Source organism: Anopheles moucheti, chromosome 3 (assembly GCF_943734755.1).
Source record: "Anopheles moucheti chromosome 3, idAnoMoucSN_F20_07, whole genome shotgun sequence".
NCBI classification, from domain to species: Eukaryota; Metazoa; Arthropoda; class Insecta; order Diptera; family Culicidae; genus Anopheles; species Anopheles moucheti.
In genome coordinates, this window is record NC_069141.1 from 45,960,246 (window position 1) to 45,982,811 (window position 22,566).

The 22,566-nt window shown below is 36.6% G+C and overlaps 4 protein-coding genes across 4 annotated transcripts; 1 reads left to right on the forward strand and 3 right to left on the reverse strand.

The window, feature by feature from the left end:
- Nucleotides 1-368: 368 nt before the first annotated feature.
- Nucleotides 369-4,011, reverse strand: LOC128300668 (protein Malvolio). Its single transcript, XM_053036819.1, has 12 exons — nucleotides 3,571-4,011; nucleotides 3,059-3,243; nucleotides 2,790-2,954; nucleotides 2,574-2,712; nucleotides 2,325-2,480; nucleotides 2,100-2,258; nucleotides 1,660-1,872; nucleotides 1,384-1,579; nucleotides 1,254-1,284; nucleotides 1,066-1,181; nucleotides 917-1,008; nucleotides 369-844 (listed from the first exon to the last, which is right to left on the reverse strand). The coding sequence occupies exons 1-12, from the start codon at nucleotides 3,757-3,759 to the stop codon at nucleotides 773-775; spliced, it is 1,713 nt and encodes a 570-aa protein (XP_052892779.1). The 5' UTR covers nucleotides 3,760-4,011; the 3' UTR covers nucleotides 369-772.
- A 992-nt stretch (nucleotides 4,012-5,003) lies between these two features.
- LOC128302511 (pleckstrin homology domain-containing family F member 2) lies at nucleotides 5,004-9,436 on the forward strand. The gene is made up of 7 exons (XM_053039350.1): nucleotides 5,004-5,223; nucleotides 5,745-6,011; nucleotides 6,097-6,222; nucleotides 6,290-6,396; nucleotides 6,609-6,746; nucleotides 6,816-6,929; nucleotides 9,192-9,436. The coding sequence occupies exons 1-7, from the start codon at nucleotides 5,208-5,210 to the stop codon at nucleotides 9,225-9,227; spliced, it is 804 nt and encodes a 267-aa protein (XP_052895310.1). The 5' UTR covers nucleotides 5,004-5,207; the 3' UTR covers nucleotides 9,228-9,436.
- Nucleotides 9,437-9,564: 128 nt separating this feature from the next.
- On the reverse strand, nucleotides 9,565-12,814 carry LOC128302510 (ER degradation-enhancing alpha-mannosidase-like protein 2). The gene is made up of 2 exons (XM_053039349.1): nucleotides 12,557-12,814; nucleotides 9,565-12,486 (listed from the first exon to the last, which is right to left on the reverse strand). The coding sequence occupies exons 1-2, from the start codon at nucleotides 12,748-12,750 to the stop codon at nucleotides 10,263-10,265; spliced, it is 2,418 nt and encodes an 805-aa protein (XP_052895309.1). The 5' UTR covers nucleotides 12,751-12,814; the 3' UTR covers nucleotides 9,565-10,262.
- Nucleotides 12,815-14,243: 1,429 nt separating this feature from the next.
- On the reverse strand, nucleotides 14,244-21,918 carry LOC128301705 (uncharacterized). Its single transcript, XM_053038298.1, has 10 exons — nucleotides 21,894-21,918; nucleotides 21,504-21,602; nucleotides 20,936-21,433; nucleotides 16,786-17,666; nucleotides 16,638-16,723; nucleotides 16,506-16,571; nucleotides 16,148-16,252; nucleotides 15,884-16,045; nucleotides 15,663-15,812; nucleotides 14,244-15,080 (listed from the first exon to the last, which is right to left on the reverse strand). The coding sequence occupies exons 2-10, from the start codon at nucleotides 21,577-21,579 to the stop codon at nucleotides 14,900-14,902; spliced, it is 2,205 nt and encodes a 734-aa protein (XP_052894258.1). The 5' UTR covers nucleotides 21,580-21,602; nucleotides 21,894-21,918; the 3' UTR covers nucleotides 14,244-14,899.
- Nucleotides 21,919-22,566: the final 648 nt, after the last annotated feature.

Consider the following 22,566-nt stretch of genomic DNA (forward strand, 5'->3'; position numbering starts at 1 on the left):
ATCTAAGGATAGTTAATTACTTCTAAATAATTTAGAAATCTGGAGAGAAATTAGGTATGCAATTACCTATTGGAAGTATATCAAACATCAAAAGAAAGAAAACAAAACAATAACAAACAATTTTGTGTCCCTCGTCCGTTGTGTGGAGTTAAAATCGGTTCAGAAAAAATACACGTCTTGTCTTACGTTTCACTTCTTGGTGTAATAAAATCCGTATAAAAATCTATGTACCACCTAGAACGTTTCGAAATTAACGACTACTTAGAACTAACCAAACAAAACGAGCATATACCGATAAAAACCATAATGAAACCATGATTGCGATAGCACTTAAATTTAACTTCTATTATGACGATTTTGACTGGCACCTTTCGACGTATGTCTTAAACAAACACAAATAAAAATAAGCCAATAAATAATGTTATACCTGTATTTTTATTAACATGTGACGAGATATATGTGATAGATATATTATGCCTTTACAATTGCACAGCCCTAATTGTATATCCCTTTTATGCATTGCACTTTTTGAATGTAACTAAATATTTTTCTTTTCATATGAAATCAATCCAAATTATAAATCTTGAATGGATTAACACAAAACATCACGAACATATAAGTTCCCTAAATATCTATTTCACTATTAAGGCACAATTAGCTTAATCTGCCCCGATAAAAACTTCTTTTAACAATTGATATTCGCAAAGATATGCATTCTAACTAATTACTCGAAGTAAGTATGTAAATGACTGGCAAGATTATTCATTTAAAATCATAAACCATTATCTATCGTTGCCATATTTGAAAACAGATCAACATCATCAAAGATATACCGTTTCACGAACTGGAAAGGAAAAAAAAACAAATATTATTGTTCGATGTTTTAATCGTTTACTGTTGATACTAAAGTACTTACTGAATTAGTAGCTAATGATTTGTTTCCCAAATTTACCATCATATGTAATATAAGGTATACATTAAAAGCTATGTAGAAGGTGCCGAATATAACTATCGAAAAGAAAAAAAGCTGTAATAAAATTTTTGTCATTGCTGTGTCGTACATACCCACGCCAATTATCATGAAAGCGGTCAAATTCACTTGCTGCAGATTGGCAATAATAAAATACAGATTAATGCCAATGACGGTGAAACTGAGGGCGATGGAGATGACTTTCTCTGTCCTGCAAAAGACCAATTAAAATATTATCGGTTTTGTGCTATAGAATTATCCCGCGAAAAACAGATTTCCTTACGTGCCGTTCACGAACTCTTTCTTCATTAATGCTATTGTTTGTTGAGAGAAAAAATTGTAAGAAATTTATTTTATTTAAATTGCTTATTTAAGTACGTCTTCATCATCCGCCTACTAAAAAAGAAACATACCCACGCTCGAAGAAAAAGCGACAGTAGGTATCGCTGCGAATGGAAGTTGCAAAGCCATTACTGCATTCAAAATATCATTCATTTTGGTTAAATCCTCTAGTTTACTGAAAAATGCAACATAAAATGCTGGCATTATTGCAACGGTTCTGGTGAACAATACCCGTTTCCAGCGCGCCCATTGCAAATTAAGAAAGCCCTACAAAGGAAGCAATTAGTGTCAAAAGTAAAAGCACTATCAACAGCATTTAGTAAAGGGGGGAAAGAACTATACATTACTTCCATAGCAAACTGTCCTGCATAAGTGCCAGTCATGGTGGAACTTTGACCAGCCGCTAGTATGCCGATTGCCCACACATACATTGACAGTCCGCCGTAAAAGCATCCTAGCACCAAACCAGCTTTGTAAATATTAATATCAGCTGTAGCATTATTTGCCGTAAACGCTTGTAGAATATCATCCGAAAAAGACGAATTACTGCATCGGTCGATCTGCAAAAATTATTAAAGTTCGAGTTATTCAATATATACGTGATCATGGTTTAATTTGTTATTTTGGCCATGCACCAAGATAACAACAACAAAATTGGAAAAAGGCGGAAAAGGAGTAAAAAAAAGGATGGCAAAAATGGCCGCAAGTAGATTCAGTTTGAATGCCACGAATTGAAAAGTATGTCCAAAAATAATGTTTTTACCGATTAGTTGTGCTTTTCACTTACCACATCCTGATTAGTTTTTCCGTACAAATCGTGAGCAAATACAGAAACTACAAACACGTTGATGACAAATGATACAGCAAGCGCTATCGATGCTTCGATAAAGTAATAACGATTGGCTTTCTTCACCTCTTTTACTTCGTTTCGATTGATCGCTCGGGACTAAAAAAAAAAACAAATCAAAAATTAGCTGGCTCTTATTAAACTTAGTTGTGAAATAATGTGTACCTTCACCAGCGCTGAATGTAAATACAAATTGTGCGGCATGATAACTGCACCAATTATCCCAACCGCTTGCAATAGCGTACCGGGTCGATAGTCGGAAGACCAGGGAATAAACATGCCTTTGATTACTTCCATTTGTGGCGTATCACTGATGATGTACTGTAAAGGAAGAAATGTGTGGAAGCGGATCAACTCACCTAATGCAAGGAAACATAATATACTAATAGATTATAGATAATATAGATACTTTACTTGATAACCGAACGATATCGCCATTGTTGTAATGAGGAAACCAAAAAATAATTCCAACCGTCTCAATTTATACTTATCCAAAAATAGAAAGGACATCGTGTCTAATACGGTTATCAATACGCCAACGTACAAAGGTATTCTGTAATCAAGTGAGAAGAGTTAGAACAAAAAATATAGAACCATCCAAGGTATGGTTGTTGAACAACCATAAATTACCGTTTGTACGAGAGAAGGTAGATGGCTATTGCTGTACCAATGACTTCCTGCATATCAGACCCAATAATAGCAATTTCTACCATTAGCCAAAGTATCAATCGAGGCACAGTTTTGTATTGTTTATGGCACATCTCCGCTAGATCCAATCCTGTAACAACTCCAATTCTGTGTTTAGGACAGACAGAAAAATATTGTTAGTGAATGGCGATGTCCAAACTGCGTTTGTCCATAATCGTAATATCAAAACACATTGAACATATGTTACCCACTTCACAGCCAATCGTTGCATTGCTAATCCTAACAGCGTCGCTCCAAGTAGCACCCATAACAAACTGTATTTGGCTACAATTCCGCTCTGCAGGTCCGATTCGATGTTTCCCGGATCCAGATAAGCGATAGACATCAAAAACCCTGGCCCAGTAAACGCCCATAATTCTCGAAAGCTGAAATCTCTCTATAAAAGTCGAAATTACCGTGAAATAAATGCAGTGAAATTGATTTAAAATGGAACTAAAGAAAACTGTTACAGCTACAGCTTCTCAACTTGAAGTTGCTGAATCTAAAATTCAGTGCAATTATACATCTTTCGTTTAGCAGATGATTAAACAGATCAGATAAATGCTAATGATAAGCTACACGAAATTAACCAGCTTTTCAGTAAATCATGCGCTTGAGGTTAGCTTATACTATGAATGAAATGGTTTCTTAAAAGAAATTTCAGAAAAAAATGGCTACTCTTCAAAGTTTTATTCGAACGAAGCTGCACATTTTACAAACTTACCGCATCGGCACCAGATCCGCCACGTTCTCCGCCATAAAATATACTCGTAGCATTGTTTAGGGTAGAATCTTCGGAAGGCTCGATCAAACTATTACTAGAACTAGGTGTTGTAGCTGTTGAAGAAGTTTGACTAACAGATTTGTCGCCCGCACTGTTATTACGGGGAGAAGTGGATTTGTCGAAATTCATTGCGTTACTTAAAGCCTACGACATAAAAAAAATCACCGATTTCCAATTCTTATCTATTCCAGTGACGAATAGGCCACGCAACGACCACAAGGGATTGTCACTATGCAAAGAGGGACGGTGAGATACATTTATTTCGCGAAATAATTTTCACAAACGATCTGCATACTGCTAGATTATTGCATTAAACTACTTCAGCGAATATTTTACTAATCCTTTAGAGACGATTACCACACATCAACCCAAATAATAAAAACAAAGCTGCACAACTGGCCATTGACAGCTACGTTTTGGTAAAAAAGGAAGAAAAGAAAAACAGCAGGTAGAAAAAAAGAACATTCATCCATTGACAGCTAATGAACACTTGAAGGAACGCCCCAGGCAGGTAGCGCCCATCAGACTGCCCAGCCAGACTGCGCGCTGATAATTTAACTTTCGAGCAGTTTGCTTCGTCATTTTCACAACATTTACTTTACTTTACCCGTAGGGCAAGCTCGGTGAAAGATTTATTCTTTATTCACAGTTTCATTACGGAGTAAATAACGAATAAATCTTCTTTTTCTTATACATTGATAGGTTGTGTCCTCCTATGGTAGATTGTCCCATAACCAGAGGCTTAACTATAAATACGGACTAGCCATTCGTCTATGTCTCGTCTATGTTTGTTTTGTTTTTGTTGTCATTTTGCTTTACGTATGAATTACAATCTTTTAAATTAAATTAGGTTTACCCATGTTGTCTTTTGGTCAGTGTTATTTAGTCTTTCATCACAGGTTCTTTGTTTATTTTAAAATAAACTTTATCAAGAAGTAGAAAGTTTATCAGGCGCCGGATAGTCGACGTTCTACTCTATATTTTAAGCAGTCAAAAGACATTGGGCCATTGACTTTCCAAAAATTGTGGAATGCCATGTAAATCAGTGCAAGGAGAGGTGATGTCATATTGAGTTGCATCAAAAACCTTGAGTGTCACCAATGCGGTTGTGTTAGCTGGGAACATAGTGTAAATGCCACTTTATCATACGACCATAGTGTAAACGGCGCAAATTTCTTACTGCATGATTTTTTATTTTTAAATGATTTTGTCCTAAAACAGTAAAAGAGTTTAAAACAATTCGAACAATAATATGTTATCGACTAAAGGTGTTTCCACATTTGTTTGACGAGTCCTCGCTCGTGCATAGTTGTAAAATGATTCTGGGCCATTTCCACTGTTCTGTATAGCAGCGCTCTTTGCTGTCAGCAAAACAGCAGCGGCATTGGAATGTACCAAACACTGGAATAGCACGAATAATTTAATTGTCCTACAAGATTCAGAGTTGCAAGTTTCGATACCTGACCCATCAAGTCGATTGTTTTTGTGTTTTTATTCTGTTCAATTGTAAATATAGTGACTTATTTCGTACGAACTTGTGAGGAAAGTAAAGACATCTTCACCAGTCGTGTTGAAATATGGTGGACAAGCTAGGTGAGTTTATTTTTCTGGATTCAACTTTGTCATGATTTTTCTTTGTGTACGATAAGTTCGTGCTACTTGAATGCAGTTTCGGGTTATTCTAGATCATTACATGAATTAAAATGGAAACTGTGTGCTGTCTTTGGAAACAATACAGTAGCAATTAATACGTATGTTGCTATACATAATGGTAAAAACGATGGTGATGTTAATATGATTCATACATAGCTTGCTGAATCAGGGTTCATTAATGGCCTTTCAAGATACTTTACATTTGTCAACAAAATAACGAAGCAAAAATAGAAAGTTCCACGCTGGTCAAATTTAGAATACGATTAGGTTGCAGCTGAAATACGGATCCCAGATAACATGTTATATGTTTGAGAGATTAATGCTAAACTGTGTCAACAATTATAGGCTAGAGTTACTCTCTATGCCATTTCCGCTTGACGGTCCGCCTATTGGTGTTATTTGCCTGGTATATAACAAGCTAACGATTAATGATGTTCTGTTTTCCTCCCTTTCACCTAAAGTTAACAGCGAAGCCAATGCTCGGCGGATACAGATGGTGGAAAACTGTTTCGGGACATCCGGACAGCCGTTGTTTCTTCCTGGGCGTGTACTAGTTGGCGAAGGTGTCCTTACAAAAATGTGTCGTAAACGTCCTAAAGCAAGGCAATTTTTCTTGTTTAATGACATTCTGGTTTATGGCAATATTGTTATTGGCAAGAAAAAATACAACAAGCAACACTTAATACCCCTAGAGGAAGTTCAATTACAGGCGCTGGACGATAATGGCCGTAAGGAATATGTTATTATAGAACGTTTGTTACCAACATCCACTGCTTACGCATCATTGCTCTTCACATTCTCTTTTCGGTACAGAGTATAGAAATGGATGGCTGATACGTACGGCTACAAAATCTTTCGCCGTGTACGCTGCGACCCAAACAGAAAAACAAGAATGGATGGCACACATCAACAAGTGCATTGAAGATTTATTACGCAAAAGTATGCTTCGAATGCCTTGGGTAAAGTAGTAGATCCATTTTCTTATCATGATTTTTTTTTATAACAGGCGGGAAAAAACCGGTTGAAACGCATGCTGCTGTATGGGTTCCGGACAGTGAAGCAACTATCTGCATGCACTGTAAAAAGACTCAGTTTACTATGATCAACAGAAGGGTATGTAGACAAAACATACAAATGTGATTAATGTTTGTTATGAATCATGCGATTGTTACAGCAGCGCAATTCTATGGAAATCGTCCTTTGTCATGCTTGGCGATACATGAATGCTTGTTGATATTAATTTATTTATTTTTCCATCACGACGCATTTGCCGTATGTTTAACAATTTTTGTCGATAACTATGTTTTATTTTTGGTGTTCCTTAGCATCACTGCCGAAATTGCGGGGCCGTTGTATGTGGTCCTTGTTCGTCGAAAAAGTTCATTCTTCCAGGTCAGAGTAATAAACCGCTGCGTGTATGCCTTGATTGCTACGACAACCTCACTTCTATGAAGCGTGACGGAGTAAGTAACGATGGTCGTGTTATTATAGGTGTAACATAGTAATTCATGTGCGTTTTTACTTTTTTGCAGAACAAAGCACTTACCGGTAACAACAACAAACCAGCAAATTCTACTGAAAGTTCCGGTGAGGATGATTCAGGAGATGATGAGGAAACCCTTAAGGATAATGTTACCCACGACGAAGTAAGTATTAAGTGGCTTGATAGAAGTTTTATTTTGTATAGTGAGGGGAAGCAGACATTGCCTTTTGCCAAAACTACCATACATCACCTAGAAAAGTTACGTTGAGGATTATATAGTGTACATTTGCTGAACACGAACAATTATAATGCGTATCTTTTTCTAACTTTCTTTATTCTCTTCTTTCTATCTTTTACTAACAATTATGAATTCGTTGGCATCACGGATTATTCTACAATACAGAATTTTAAAATGCATTTCGAAAATGCAACGTTATGTGTGTAATAATACAAGGGCGATCTTTCAGAAACTTCGTTTTGAAATATTTGTAGAAAAAAAACGCAAGAAACAGGTTGTAAAATATAACTTCTCTTTCTGCTTTAACTCTTCTGAAAGTTGAAACGGTTTAGTAAGATAAAGATAACATGTGTCATTGGATGATTTTTGTAATATGATGCGTGATGTGAATGTTGTTGTATTGCTGCAGTAAAGTTTTTTTTAAATTTATCTTTGGCTCTAGTTCATTTATCTTTCTGTCTACTTTTTAAATAGGCCTACATCTAAACACATTCTTAAGTTTTATAATAGTAGTACGTTATCAGCATGATTAGTTTATAATGTATAATCAAACATAAAAAGAAACAGCATACATTAAATCTTGATTAGTAGCATAAGAAAGAATGTTAGCTAAATAGAATTATGTGTTACACGCGGGACATTTATATAAATTATTCCATTTAAAACCCATGTCAAATGAAAGTTTTAACTACCGGGGCTGCCCAGTAATGTATTTAGTAGCGGCTAAGGTTTCATACGGCAGGACCAGTACAAAATTTCTTCCTTGACATCCTTGTTCGTATTACATTTTATGATTTAATACTTCTCCACAAGCACGTCATTACAGTAAAGCTAAAATCGTTCGTTAAACACTAACCAATCAGGTAAATCAGAAATGGGAGAATGAGAATTCCAGACATCCTTTACGTTGTAAATGAATATTTTCATACCCAAACTGTAACCACAATGCTTGTTGATTTTACATGATTATCATGATATACTAAAATCAATTTATAAAGCTACTGGCCCTTAAAATTAGACCCGAATTTTGCGATGAATTTCCCGTCTGTCAGTTCACCACCCACCGCAGGATTTCGTCACAGTTTTGCTTCAAACCGACTCCCTCCAAATTTCTGAACTCCTCAAAAATTCAATTTGTCCGCAATTCAAACCATGATCTTTTTCTTTTATTCTTTTATCTTTTTTTTATATTGTGGATAGCCGGATTAAATTGTAATTGCAAAAGAAAAACCACCACAGTAAACGCAAGAATATCACGTCGAGAGGTTTTGCATTGTTACCAAGATTGAACTACTTTCAAGGAGTAAGAATGTGACCAAATTCATGAATCTTTATGTCTCTTTAGACAGTGATAAGTTACAAATTAGATAGTTGTGCTTTTAGCATAGAAATTGTGTGATCTGATCTGAACCCTATTGAAGAAATCGCGATGCTGTTCGTAATTTGAATCAAAAACTCCCGTAATGTGAAATATAATATCAAAAGTGTTCTTAGTTCGAATGAAAATAATGTTGCAATTTCATGATTTGTTCAAACAGTTATTTTCTTGGAAATATTCATTTGTTTCTCAAATAAGAAGGTTTTGTACTATTGAATCGGAATGTGACTAATTTAATTTGTATTTACTACATAATCTTATTTACGAAACCGAAATCGAAAACGGTACTTTCCTCAGATTCACTAAAAATGTATACTAATAAATAAATATCTCTGCTAAGTTTCTTTAACAAATTGACGAAACGCCCATATTTGACACGTTATACTTTTTTCTTGTGTTCTTGGCAACTAATACTACTCTTCTTTTTAATGATATGCGGCTCAACAAGTTAGTATGAATTTTAGGCATGAAAGGCGATTTCTATAGAGCACCATTCAAATTTGGGTGATGCGTCGCTGAACGTGTTAAATATAATGTTCCTATGAGCAAATAATCCTATTTGATAAACTCATTGAAGCAACAATGGAATTAGCCGAGCATGTTACCTGTAAAACCTACCTGTACCTGTAAAATGCGTTTAAAATTATATCAAAATAACTTTATACCATTATACTATAAAAACGATATGGATAACCCACTATAAGTGTCACTTGTGCCGTTTCATAATTTGTTTAGGAAACCTCATAATTTAAGCACTTTTTAGATCTATTGTGTTTTTAATTAACAACTTTTTTTTGTTTAATTTTCAGCCCAAGTTTTACGCCGATGATAAACTTGAAAAATAATACTGTAAGTGCTTTAATGAATCCTTCATAGCGTAATGCTGGCGTTCGAACTAATAAAGTAAAAGTTTCGGGGAGAACAGTCTGTACTGCATTAAATAATCGTATATGCAGCAGAAAATGAAACAGAAACCAATTTCATTTTGATGTATACTCTTATATTCATTTTAATAATGGTTGAAAATACATTGGGTATCTTATTACACAAGCTATACTTTTAATTAACATGGATGATGAAATTGAAACACAACAGCAAAGAAGAGTGAATTTTTTCGATTTATATAAGTTTTAGAAAACAGTTTAGAAGAATCAAAATATTTAGATATTTCCGTAACTTGTATTGTGCTGTTTTTTGAACACGAAATATATTATACTTTTGTCCATTTATGTCATATTAGTTATGTGTTTTATTGACAAATTTATTTCTTTATTATTATTATTTAGTGTTTATTGTGAGGTGATTTCCTTGATTGTCCTATTGCTTTCCAGTAGAGGTATGGTATAAAAAAACAAAAAAAAAACCGAAAAAAAATCTGTTCGTAACGAAAGATGCGAAATTTGCGTATAGAAAATGTTTGCCAATAGAAATGTTGGAATGCTTTGTTGTGTTATGTTAATATTTGACATGTTTAGAAATAATTGTGTGTTTTTGGATATGTTTGCCCTTAAACCTACTACCTACTTACGTTACCCCTTATTTTGATGGAAACGATCGTCGTTTATTGATCGTTCTTGCAAGACAACTAGACAGCTTGCTTCTTCAGTACCACTACTCGTATCAATCTGTACCGCTTCCAATCCATCTTCCTGGGCTACTTCACTTATTTATCTTCACTAACCAACAGTTAGTGATTTCACTTCTTTCAGTTATTTCACTTTTTTAAGCTTTCCTGAAAAATTCCTGATTGTTCTAGTTAAGTCCTGCAGCGATTGGTAAAGATCTAAGATAAAGAATTAACAAACATATATATCCGAGGTGTGCAATTTCAAGACAGTTAACAAATTTATTGCAAACAACAACAACGTGTTCCCAACACTCTAGTAAAATTCTCCCATTAGAGTCAACCGATGTAGATAGGGTTGTGCGCGACACAGTAGCAGCTCGTGAAGTTTTTCCTCTTTGTTTGATGATGGTGCCGTTGTGTTGTATTTGCTAATTTCTTCATCTAACACTCGGTTTCTGATTAAATGTTGATAGAATTTTTCACGATCAAACTTTGATCTTTTCAGATCATGTTGACCGACTGTTGTATGAAACATGTTTTGCACGAGTTTCAACAGCGTTGTCATTGTTTTATCTTCCTCATTTTCATTGCTTCCTTCGTTGGTTGGCGTAAGTTTAGATTTCACCATAATATTGCACGATTCTTCCGCGACACGATCTGTTCCAAAAATTACATAATTGGTTTTGTCCGTGCATTTCGTTTCCTTCCGGATTCTGGTTGACGACTGTCCTACATTTTCAGATACGGACGAAAGCACACGACTAGCATCATCAAAGGGTTTGTCGTGCAAATTTGAAGATGATTTAATATCTTTGCTTAAAATTGGCACGGCTGATGAGATAGTTTTTATCTTAATATTACTAGCAGCACTCTCCACTTTCTCTACATCACGATTCATTGTGTCGGTCTTAGGAAGACTTACCATACCATCACCGGTAATCATACCATCATAGGTTTTTGTTTCAATGTCAGAAAATGTTGGTTCTTTACGCACGGGACGATCCCACATCTGTTGGCTAGCTTCTTTTTTATGTGATTTTGCCTTTTTTCGTTGATCTTTTGAAAGAAACAATTCGCCACGCGGAAAGTGGTCTTTGTTCGGGTTTTTGAATGCTCTTTCAGCAAACATGTTATTATGAATCGCTTCACAGCACCGTAGAGCCGTTGGATCAATAGGGTGGGCTTCGGTGTTGAAGATGTGTCCCCCAGCACCTAGAACACATTCGCTTATTTCAGTCCTATCATCGACGTTCTTAAGTACTTTGACAACATTACCAATGCTTCCATCATTGTGCAAAACATTATTTGGATCGAACAGTAGGTACAGATATTTGGTAGTTTCGGCCAAAAAGAATGATTCCATGCGATCCTCTTGTTGGTGTGTCAGAACGTTACGTATCGTCGCATACCCACAAGACGTCTTCGCGCTATGCTCTATGCTTTCAAGGATGTTTTCGCCTACCTCCAGTAGGAAAGGATCACCGGTAGCACGATAAAGATACATCACGGATTCAATCAGCTCTGGTCGTAGGGGATAGTTTTCACGGTTTGCACCAGCTTCACCAGTGGGAATATTGTAAAACTCCGGTAAAAATCCATACTGACGCCATACGGACTGGTAGTTGTGTAATACTCGTAACGCTTCCTTGATATTACCATACAAGCTAAGTAAGCCCGGCCAGTATGCTTCAAGTGATTGAAATACGGGAAGCGTGATCTGTCCTTTACTCATGCTAACCCAAACGTACCAATCCTCGCGTTTCAAATAACGATCAATCGCTACCTTACTTTCGAGAAACTTGGCCATCAGTGCGGGTTGTTCGAGTAAAATTGAACCCTTTACCAAGTATTCAAAGTAAGAGTCCACCCCAGCACCGATACCAGCATCCTGAGCTATCCAGCGACCGGTTTGTACATCGATATGGTTGCCATACAATCCTATTGGGGAGCGGTGTTTGTACAGTGCAGACAGAGCGTTCATCGCGACATCTTCGTACACGGGATTTCCTGTCAGTCTGCTGAGCGTGCCAAACTCTAGAATAAAAGTTCCTATACCGGCGGTACAGGTGACAGACGTTTCACCATACGGTACACCGTGACGTAGATTTACAGTACCATACGGCATGCCCGTAGCAGTATCGAACGCAGGCAATAGACGTTGAGCAACATCCTCTGCTATTTCCAATAGTGGACCTTCACAAGGCCAACCGGGCTTCACCAGTCCCATAGATGCTAGATCAGCGTGGTAAGAAAGCAAGTGTGCCGACAGTAGTCCTCCAATTATGCGAATATTCGTCTCGAACACCGATACGTTGATGTCTGCATCAAACGATCTATCGCGCAAAAGCTGTACCACGCGTCCAAATTCTGTGTAGTTGCCCATGACCGCTAAAGTATCGAGTGCGTCAATCAAAGTCAACGAATAACTGCCCCAAGTGTCGATTGCATCACAGGATAACGGTCGCAATTCATCGTACGGCGCGCCATACTGCAGATAACCATCGTATGCATGATGAAACATTTGACGCACTCTTTCTCTGCAAAGTAGGTATATGAAATGGTATAACTATAGTTGGTTTAACATCACTCACAGAAATTAAGTTTTACCGTAAACGATGCATATCGTTAGCTGCATACTTCCGTAAACCTTGCACCTCCGACACCGATAGGAAAATGCATGCTGCAATACAGCACCACACTAAAACCACTAGTGACGACTGGGGACGCTTAAAATGGGGAATGTTTTGCGATCTATTTTTTAAGCGGGGCCACCTTGCTTTCGTTTCTAACATCACTTTCATTGAAATGAGATACAAGCAACACTAAATTAATTAAAACCGACAATTGCATGCATCCTAAGCAATTTTTTCTGTTTGTTTACAAATGTTTTAAACGTACGTGCAATATAATGACATGTAAGCGAATACCCAATGCGCGAATTTTGACAACCCGGAGCGGAGCGTCCAGACTGTAGAACATTTAGCAAATTCGAGTTGTTTTGCACCGGAAACAATTTTTAAACATTGGCGGTTGATCTAAGCACTGAATTAAACTTTTTCCCATGGTCTTTGTGCGAAAATAATGTATTTCAGCAATAAAATAGATTCTTGTTACGCTACGCGGGGGATTTTGCGTCCACACTTGTTGCGGTCCGTGCAGTGTTGCCAGAAACGCCGATTTTCTGCTCGAAAACCATTCGAGCGTATGTTACGCTTAAGGAGCGTCCAGACTGTAAGCGTAACATACGCTCGAATGGTTTTCGAGCAGAAAATCGGTGTTTCTGGCAACCAAATTGACATTAAATTGCGTTTTAGGATGATTTGGCAACACTGAACGGACCGTAACAAGTGTGGACGCAAAATCCCCCGCGTAGCGTAACAAGAATCTATTTTATTGCTGAAATACATTATTTTCGCACAAAGACCATAGGAAAAAGTTTAATACAGTGCTTAGATCAACTGCCAATTTTTAAAAATTGTTTCCGGTGCAAAACAACTCGAATTTGCTAAATTCGAGCATATGTTACGGTACGGATTCGACATTTCGCTATTCTGGTTTTGTTACGCGTAACAAGTATAACATAACAAAATTTTGTTACGTATAACTGTTATGGTCTACAGTCTGGACGCTCCTTTACAGTCTGGACGCTCCTTAAGCGGAACCGCGTACCTCGGGGACTGCCTGTAATAAACAACGAATATTTTGCCATTGGCCTACATATAGCCAACGGGCGGTGCGATGGGATTTTGCTAGCGAAAGGTGGTCTTCACACGGCAGGATCGATCCAAATCCCATCCAGGCCAATTCACCGTACATTATGCTGGGACTGGGGCGAATAATTTTCTGAAAAGCTGAACGGGGGCTCGTTTTGTTAGGCATTGGGCTTCGAAGCGTGGTTTCGAAGAAAGCCAGAAATGGCAGGCCTAGACCTCTTGAGCATAAGTACAGACAGTTTCCGAGATACGCGGTTTTTGAAAAATTTGATAGATGAGCTAGTTTATAGCACAAAATTTAAGTGAAATGGTGAAAGTTTGGTGGAAAATACTATTTTGTGTCATATAAAACATTTGTTTTTAACTTTATTTATTGTAATCTTTCTAAAACTCGCCAGATACGCAAAATAAATTAATTGCAGAGAAGGAAGTCAACTCTGTGACTTTGATATATAAACGAAATTGCACCAGGATTTGACTTACGCGAAAATTCGAGTTACTCGTTTTTTTTCCTAAGTTATAGCAGTCCGCTATTATAGCGTATCTCGGGGACTGCCTGTAATGTAAATTTGCTATAAAACTATTAGTATAATATAGAAGGAATAAAATTTAACAGTTTCTAGAAATCTTTCTAAGAGTGTATTCAAATCAACTTATAATTAAGTATGATAATAGCTGCGTAGTTATTTATTAATATATGCGTTTTTAATATTTTTACACAAGTTTTCTAGCAGTAATTATGAAGATTATAACATTGGTATCGAAAAACTTCAGGCGAATATTTGTTGGAAAAGAGCGTTTTTTGTGGTAGTTGTTTAACGAACAAGTGAATAATTTATTTTGCGGGATGTTTATAAAACAACTCATAACTGGCGTAATGACAGATGTTAATTCAAGTTTTGTTTGTTACGACTGTTATTAAAAATAAACTGAAATAGAGAGCAATATTTCTGCCATTAATTGCAAACGAGGTAAACAAAATTAGTAAAACTTGTCACCTTGATATTGAAATTCAGATATAGACACAAATGTTCAAACTTGTCGAAAGAAAAGTAGCCAGACGGTACGTGCCGCGAACCTACTACAAAGTGAACAGCTGTTACTCTTGTTCATTTCATTAAATGGCTGATGGAGAAAAGAAACACTGAATCTTTTTCTCTACATTTGCTATTCATTTTATGAAGCGCATTCAAGGGAATTTGGGGAAAATTTAATTCATGCCAATAGTGTGTACCATTTAATTAGTTTCACTAATTAGCTCGTCGCAAATCTTTACCAACTCTTCGTTTTCCTTCGATTTTTGAATCAATTGCTCGTTGATTGAAATTCGGTACAGTTCCTCTTTCTTTATCTGAGCCTTTAACTTTGCTGATTCCTGGGAATGGTTGCGGAGCGCTTCATCTATTTTGGTGTTTGCACTGTAATTGGTAGATATACACAAAATACATTAGATAAATTATAATACTCAATATCAGATACAATACAATTCGGTAATATGTAAATATTCTGATTAGGCCTGCCATTACTGGCTTTCTTTCAAACTATTTACACGTTGCTGGATTGTCAGTCCTGCGTACGGGGGATTATTTCAGATGAAAATTTCACCAATCCTGTCGCGTGGAGACCGGCGCCGCTACCAACTAGTTCGCCCTTACCCATAAACTACAGTTAATGAATTTAAGAATAAATTACCAGTCGTTTTGTCCCACATGACTAGACTTAGGTCATTTGCGTAATTTTCACTATTGATTATTTTAAGGAAACATCAACTATACGACATTAATAAATCATTTGAAGTATTTTTCCAGATAAAAACGTTTAAAACATCACTTGAAACATTTTAAAAATCAATGTTTGAAGTGATGCTCGAAAGAGTAAATTAACAGGTTGCATTATTTGACCAAAATTGGAAATCTATAGCGTACAACGCCAGTATACCGATTGAAACTAGCCACACAGGCAATGAAAAGTCAATTCATTAAAAGAAAATTTATACTTACATTTCCAGTTGACTCATAGCATGACTTTTCATTTTTTCATATCGTTGCTCTTGTGCTCTAAGACATTCTTCTAGTTTCAAAACCTTTTCTAATAGTTTATCTTCATTTTCTTTGTACTTAATTGCGTTCTTTTTCATACGCTCATATTTTCTGCAAATAATGGAACACATTTTCAGCAATTAGCAGATATGTAATACATACAGTACAATACGAATACATACGCATACAAATTTGAAAAGGTTTTTTCCAATGACTCCAAATGTTGTGCGTTGATTTCATTGTCTTGCTTAAGACTTTCGCATTCCACTTCATGATTGCGGATTAACATTTCCTTTTCCGATATTAACTCTGCTATAGTTCGTTCGTATGCCTCGACCACATTGCTGTAAAAAAAAACAAGACAATAAACAAGTACAATGAAAGTATAGAAGTATTCATCAATAAAACCGAATATCTGACAATCTAGACGAAAATACAATATTTACCTCATTTTGGAAATTGTTTTATCTTTTTCTGTGATCCGCTTCAACATGATTTCCTCCCTGAGTTCTACGTCATGCATCTTTTTCTCTATATCTGCAATATTTACTCTGGAACGATACAACGTTTGCAATGTTAGCCTTGTTAATCCTTTCCTTAAAAAACTGTATAAGAAATGCTTATGTTTAATTAAAAACTAAAACAGTTTCATCGAAAATAAACGAGAAACAGATCCATCGTTTGGAAAACAAAATTGAACTTTTCAATGCACGAAAAATGTAACAGTTGAGGTCCATTATTATTACTGCTACTCTGCTCCAAGTATTTTTCACTACATTTAATTTAGCGGTTGTGGTAACTTACTCTTCAGATTTACACTTTTTTCCAACCTCAACATAACCTTCCTCGTTTGGGACTGATCGATCCTCGCTGTGTAGAATGAAAGGAAACAGACATGATTATCGTTATGGCGTGACACATTCTGCGTTAAATTACCTCATGTTTAGTACGGAGATGTTTTGTTTTTCGGGATGCGGTTCAGCAATCATATTTCCGTCATGGAACGTTATATCATTATGAGTCTAAAAATGACAATTTAATCACCATCACTGATATTTTCTGTACTACTACTCAAATTACTTACATCAGACGCGCCTGCGGAAATGACAGTCGTGCTTAAGTCTACTGTCGGCTCTGTAGTCACTTCGAATGGTGCTTGTTTTGCAGGTAATGAAACTTTGACATCCAGTTCTTGTAGTTGTGCAACAGTCAAGTCTTCACGTGGTGTGATATTCAAGTTCAAATTCAATTCTGACAATTCTTCGGGGTCTACGTTTGCTTGCACAAGTTGGACAGAATCTACATCAGAGTTCAAAATTTCCACGAGTGGTTCAATATGTTCACCTCTTTTACAGTCTAAAAGTTCTTGAACTATAGAGCTGGTTGAAAACAAAAGATGTTCCGAAGATTTTGAGGACTCGCTAGTTTCGTTTTCTTCTTTAGTTAATGTTTTGTCTAAAGGGCATTCACTAGGATCCTGACTTCCGCAATAATTTGAAACTACGGTTGTGTCAAGAATACAACAAGAACTTTCTTCTTGGTGTTGCTTGTCCTTGGAACGGGTGAGGTTGTTTTGCAATTGCGGTATCAATGAAAAATCTAAAGTATTCAACAGTAGTAACGTACTGTCTAGCAGTTGTTGTTCGGCACGGTCGTTGCTGATGTTGCTGGGCACTGGTATGTTTAAAGTACTTCCGATAATTGGCTGCTGTTGTGGAAAGCTATCTAAAGTCAGACACGCAGCAGATGGGTCACCTCCGACGTTTTCAGTGGCACCTTTATTTTCCACCTTTACTATAGTTTGACGACGTAAAAGTGGGTCAAAATTGTCCAACACAGAGTTTCGCGGAAGATTTGCAGTTGAAGGGGATGATGTATAACCTGCAGTTGATTGTACCGAGCTTGAAGTAGATTGCGAGCAACCCCGCGACAGTAAACAATCAAAATCGGCCTCCGAAAAGTGGTCTACAATGAAAAACACACACATAAATCAAGAATTAATTGTTGGTCACATTTATCACTTATTGCCGTACACTTAGAAGGATATTCTCAATAAATTGAAATATCAATGATTTTTCACAAGGCGAAAGTTTTTTCGTCATACACTTTTATGTCTCTTCCTGTCGCATATGTATATATACGACGATGCAACTCCCCGTCGTGCTTATGAAGGCCATCCGTGGGAAGCATAAAGAAGGGCGAGTGAGCAAATGACAACCACCCTCGCTGCACTGTTTGCAGTGCATGGTTTAATACTTTACTGGCTTGGATGGGTTGGTTAAATAAAATTAACTTATGAATTAAAAAAAGTTCTAGCGTTCTAGTTTGTAGTGCAGCTCAACATTTTTGCCGTTTAACTAGATTATTAGAAGAAATTTTAGTTTTCCTCAACGTGTTAACATATTCCCGTCTTACATATCCTGTTTAATGTGGGAATTTGAGCCGAAACTTATCATTTTGCTTAAGTTTGGTACGAATATTTCATTATGGTTTGTTTTCGTAAAGGTTTTAAATGATTTATATCCTGAGTTAACTAACACATTAGTTAACTTAGGATTTACAACATAAGTTAAAAGTCGCCGAGAAGATGTAATTATCAAATTGATTTAAATCTATGTGAATGACTTAAAGTGAAAATAATAAACACTCTTGTCGGAGGTTTTATTAACTCATTCTCATCAACTTCATTCAGAAAGATTTAAATCAATCAATATTCCTGTATCATTGTGCATATCACTAGTCAAAACACAACAGGACCGATAGAAAATCTAATCTGCGGTACCCCCTCCTATACGCTATACTACCTATACAGCTAAGAGTAAATTAAGTTAAAGTAATCACTTAGCATTTTGTAGTTTCACAAAAGTAGAAAATTATTGTTATGCTGTTGTTGTTAACAGATGATACAACTGCTCATCGATTTTGGCCCGCTGAAGGGGTCCTCTAAACCGCTCAAGGGTCGAACACCTTCTTCTGCCAATCTATTATGCCGGCCTTTCGGGTGGACGCATCAACGCCATCATTCCATCTCAATTTGGGCCTACTACACATGGTCTGTCCATGTAGACAACCTAAAAGGATTTAACGAGCTGGATCGTCTGGCGTCATTCTCATGTCGTGCCCAACGAAAGCTAGCGAATATTCTCGGTAGGGCGATAAAGTTCATCGTACAGTTCATAGAATTCCTCATTGTAGTAGCGGCTCCTACATTATCTTTTCCTACATACGAGATAAAAATTGTTCTGAGCATCTTCCTTTCAAATCGACTAACAGGGTTTCGTCAGTTTTAGATAAAATCCATGTTTCAGAGGCATATGTGAGTACTGGAACTATATAAGTTCCATTTACTCCCAGCTTCGTTTTTCGCGACAGTTGGTTTGAGTAAGTAAGAGTTTGAGTTTGAGTTTGTTTCCTCAGTCTGTAGAAAGACCGATTGGTAGTCAGCCCCCTAGCGCGTATTTCAACATCAATGATGATAGCCTAGCACAGTTTTTTTCAATCTGGGGAAATATAAAGCTTCAGCTATTTTTTGATAATTTATAATATAAAAACATCAGCAACGTTGTGACTTATTGCATTATGTTTATGACTTAAAACTATTTTTGCACAACAATCAACAACAACACGACATAGCCTGTTTCGTATACTATCAAATGTACTTTTCAAAGAAAAAACTGACAAAGAACTTTGCCAGGCATCAAGAATGTATGACTAACTGCATCATATTCATGGATTCTTGTCCTGATGGCTCGCGCATGCATTCCCTGCAAAGAACCGACAACTTCATATGGGTTTATTGAAGTATTTTCAAACAGCTGCCAAACACCACCTGGCCTAGTTCGTCTATTGTCGAATGTATCTTTCGAGAACTTCAATAACTTAAAATTTAAATGAGCTAATGTCATGTTTGATAACAATACATTACAATAACTATAAGACACCGAGCGTGAATCTCGTTAGCTATTATGATTTTTATTTGTAACTATCAATCAAATCAACTATAAAAGCAAATCAAAGATTATTCCTTACTTGTAATTGTAATAACGTCGAAGGTCGATACCAAAATAAATATGATTGATAGGAAGAAATCTATGAAATATTTGCACATGTATCCAAATCTATGGAAGCTGGTCGAAACAAAGCGATTTGTTCTGTCTGTCTTATGGGCTAGGGGCCCATGACGAATTTGGGGCCTCCCGCGACCGCAAATTGTAAAATTTGTGGATAAATACAAAGTTTTGGTGATATTGCATGTTAATTGGGATGATCAAAAAGTTAATTAAGTCGTATATTTTTTTGAATATTACTGGAGTTAGAGATTTTTAAGACAAATCTATCGTTTTCTCACGAAAGGGCGACTGACTGCCAATTCCGACTTATGCAGGGGTGGCATTTTACATTAGAATTGATCCAAAATTTGACCTCTTTGAGTCAAAGTTCACCACTCACCTCAACAACTCAAATGTTGAAATACACACTATGCCGGGTGCCGGCTATCAACCAGTCTTTCTACTGATTGGGGAGCATTCTCAAAAAACCTGTACCGACGATTGAAGCTGGGATAACATAGAAACTAAACAGTGATGGCGTAGATGCCAGAAATGCTGGGATAAGGGATTGGCAGACGACGGAGTTCGACCGTGAACGGTCCCGCGTCTCAAGGGCCCAATACCGTGTCTTGCAACGCAAGGGCTCCGTAAAGAGTTTAGAGGTCTCAATACCGTGTAGTTAAACTTAAATAATTCACCACAGAAAAAGTTATATCTCTTTCGGCACTCAATTTTACCATTTACCTGCTCCATCCAATTAACAATGCAAATATTATAAATAAATCCGTATTATTAAAATCAATCGTGGAATAGAATATAAAACTCAAATCCGAAATGATCCAATTTTGCACCGTAACTATCTACTAGCAGTACCCGAGATACACGGTTCTTCATATACGCGGATTCGGCACAAAATCTAAGGAAAAATTTGGTATCAAATCCTTTTTTGTTATATAAAACCTTTCTTTCTAACTTATTTTAATGTAATCTTACAAAAAAAATCGCTTGATTCTGTGAATAAATTAAGTGCAGAGAAGGAAGTCAACTCTGTTAAGTATAATCGAAATTGCACCAGGATTCGACTTACGCGGATTTTTCTCGGGTTATAACGGTTCTCTTTGACAGCGTATCTCGGGAACTGCTTGTATCTACAAAATTCGATTAGAATAAAAAAAAAATACTCACATTCATTTGCTGGTGTAAAATGTTCTTCAGAAAGTGAAGACTGTTGCAGAGATGAACGAGCTGATACAAATTCCGTAATGTCGTCCAGTGGAAAGCTGCATCCATGACTTTTAGTTTCTGTGGGAAATTCGCTCAACCGATTGTCACATGTTTCCGTAAACATGTTTTCCTTGTCCGATCCACAGATTTCAAGGTTTCCCATAGTGTTCATTAAATTTCCTTTCATACGCTCAATTGAACTATTACTTCTTTGAATAACGTTGAACTGATTGCAATCCTTTGTATCTTGCAGCGGAAAACGATTAGGTTCCGTAGCATTTTCGCTACCTTCCGCCGGGAAATTGCTGCTGGGAACGGGCGGAATATTAATTTCTGGGTTACTAGATTGCTGTTCTGTTACAATGGTTGAACCATTTTGGGAATCGAGTTCATTGGCCATGGCTTTGTGAGAAACTTGTAGCGCTGCAATGTTTTGATCATCATACTGTTCTTCATCACCTGCCAATAGAAAATACGTGTGTGAATAGTTAACCATTCCGGTTACAACATTTTGAAGGTTTCTGCTTACATATCATATCAGATATTTCGCCAATTTTATCATCGCTGTACGAAATATCCATGCTCTCCATATTAGAAATATCCATGATTTCTATGATAATGCAATTGTCTGAAAAATGAAAATATAATTAATACACATTTAGGTTGTCCATGATCCGAATAAAATGTTGCCAAGTTATCTAAAACCACCCAATTAGTTTATTTTTACACACAAGGTACTTTTCCATTTGATTGTCAATGCATAATGCGCAGCGCAAGTCAAAAAGTGTGTACCACCTACTGCGCATAGCTCCGTAGACTTAAAACCATTCTCACGACAAGAAACATAAGTTTGCATCACCAATTAAGATTTAGGCTTAGCACCAGCTGAAATCCTACACGCACCAATAGCTAGACTAACCTGAAACAAAGAAACAGCACACCAATCAAAAGAAAAATGGTACTGTTCTCGATTGTGTACAGAAGTTATTTGTCGAATTAGGAAAGATCGTTAATTTCGCGCCCAAGCGGTTTTCTTTTGTACAATTAAATTTGTTTGAAGAGGTTGTTCCATGCTGACGATATTGACAGCGATTGTCATAATCACGCCACCTAAATGAAATTCGCAGAAATTATGTGTCCATTGAAAAGAAATACTGTTAAAAGGGTTAAATTTAAATATACACTAATCACCACTAACAGCCACAGAAGAAAACAATTGAAGCATTAAGGTAAAGCCCTAGATTATTTCATGCGGAGAAAACAGCGCTGGAATTGTCGGAAGTTGCTGAATTCCACCAAGGAAAATACATAATACAGAACCTTGACAATGCGAAATGACATTACGGGCCATGACGTATGAATTCCGGAAAAAAACGATGGTTTTGAGTTGTGTATTTTTTATTTGAATCGTAAAGCTACTTTTAGCACTCAGAAAAAACAACAACCGTATTTTAATGCTAATTAAATTGGTTATTTAAGGCAATTGACAAGAGTCTTCACTTTCTTTAAATTATGAATGTGCTAATTATCTTCGCACGTATTTCAACGTTTAATTTATATATCGGGGGGTTGAAATTTTACCTAAGAACGGT

Bases quoted from the DNA above. Each gene is read 5' to 3' on its own strand.
- LOC128301705 (XM_053038298.1), bottom strand. From the start codon at position 21,579: ATGGATATTTCTAATATGGAGAGCATGGATATTTCGTACAGCGATGAT. The intron at 16,724-16,785 runs GTAAGTAATTTG...TGTCATTTTTAG, and splicing joins TTTCCGCAGGCGCGTCTGAT to ACTCATAATGATATAACGTT. The intron at 15,081-15,662 runs GTAAGTATAAAT...TACCAATTACAG, and splicing joins GCTATGAGTCAACTGGAAAT to TGCAAACACCAAAATAGATG.
- LOC128300668 (XM_053036819.1), bottom strand. From the start codon at position 3,759: ATGAATTTCGACAAATCCACTTCTCCCCGTAATAACAGTGCGGGCGAC. The intron at 2,259-2,324 runs GTACACATTATT...TTTTTTTTTTAG, and splicing joins TACATTCAGCGCTGGTGAAG to TCCCGAGCGATCAATCGAAA. The intron at 1,285-1,383 runs GTATGTTTCTTT...AACAAACAATAG, and splicing joins CGCTTTTTCTTCGAGCGTGG to CATTAATGAAGAAAGAGTTC.
- LOC128302511 (XM_053039350.1), top strand. The intron at 6,397-6,608 runs GTATGTAGACAA...GGTGTTCCTTAG, and splicing joins TTACTATGATCAACAGAAGG to CATCACTGCCGAAATTGCGG. The intron at 6,747-6,815 runs GTAAGTAACGAT...ACTTTTTTGCAG, and splicing joins CTTCTATGAAGCGTGACGGA to AACAAAGCACTTACCGGTAA.
- LOC128302510 (XM_053039349.1), bottom strand. From the start codon at position 12,750: ATGAAAGTGATGTTAGAAACGAAAGCAAGGTGGCCCCGCTTAAAAAAT. The intron at 12,487-12,556 runs GTAAAACTTAAT...CCTACTTTGCAG, and splicing joins AACGATATGCATCGTTTACG to AGAAAGAGTGCGTCAAATGT.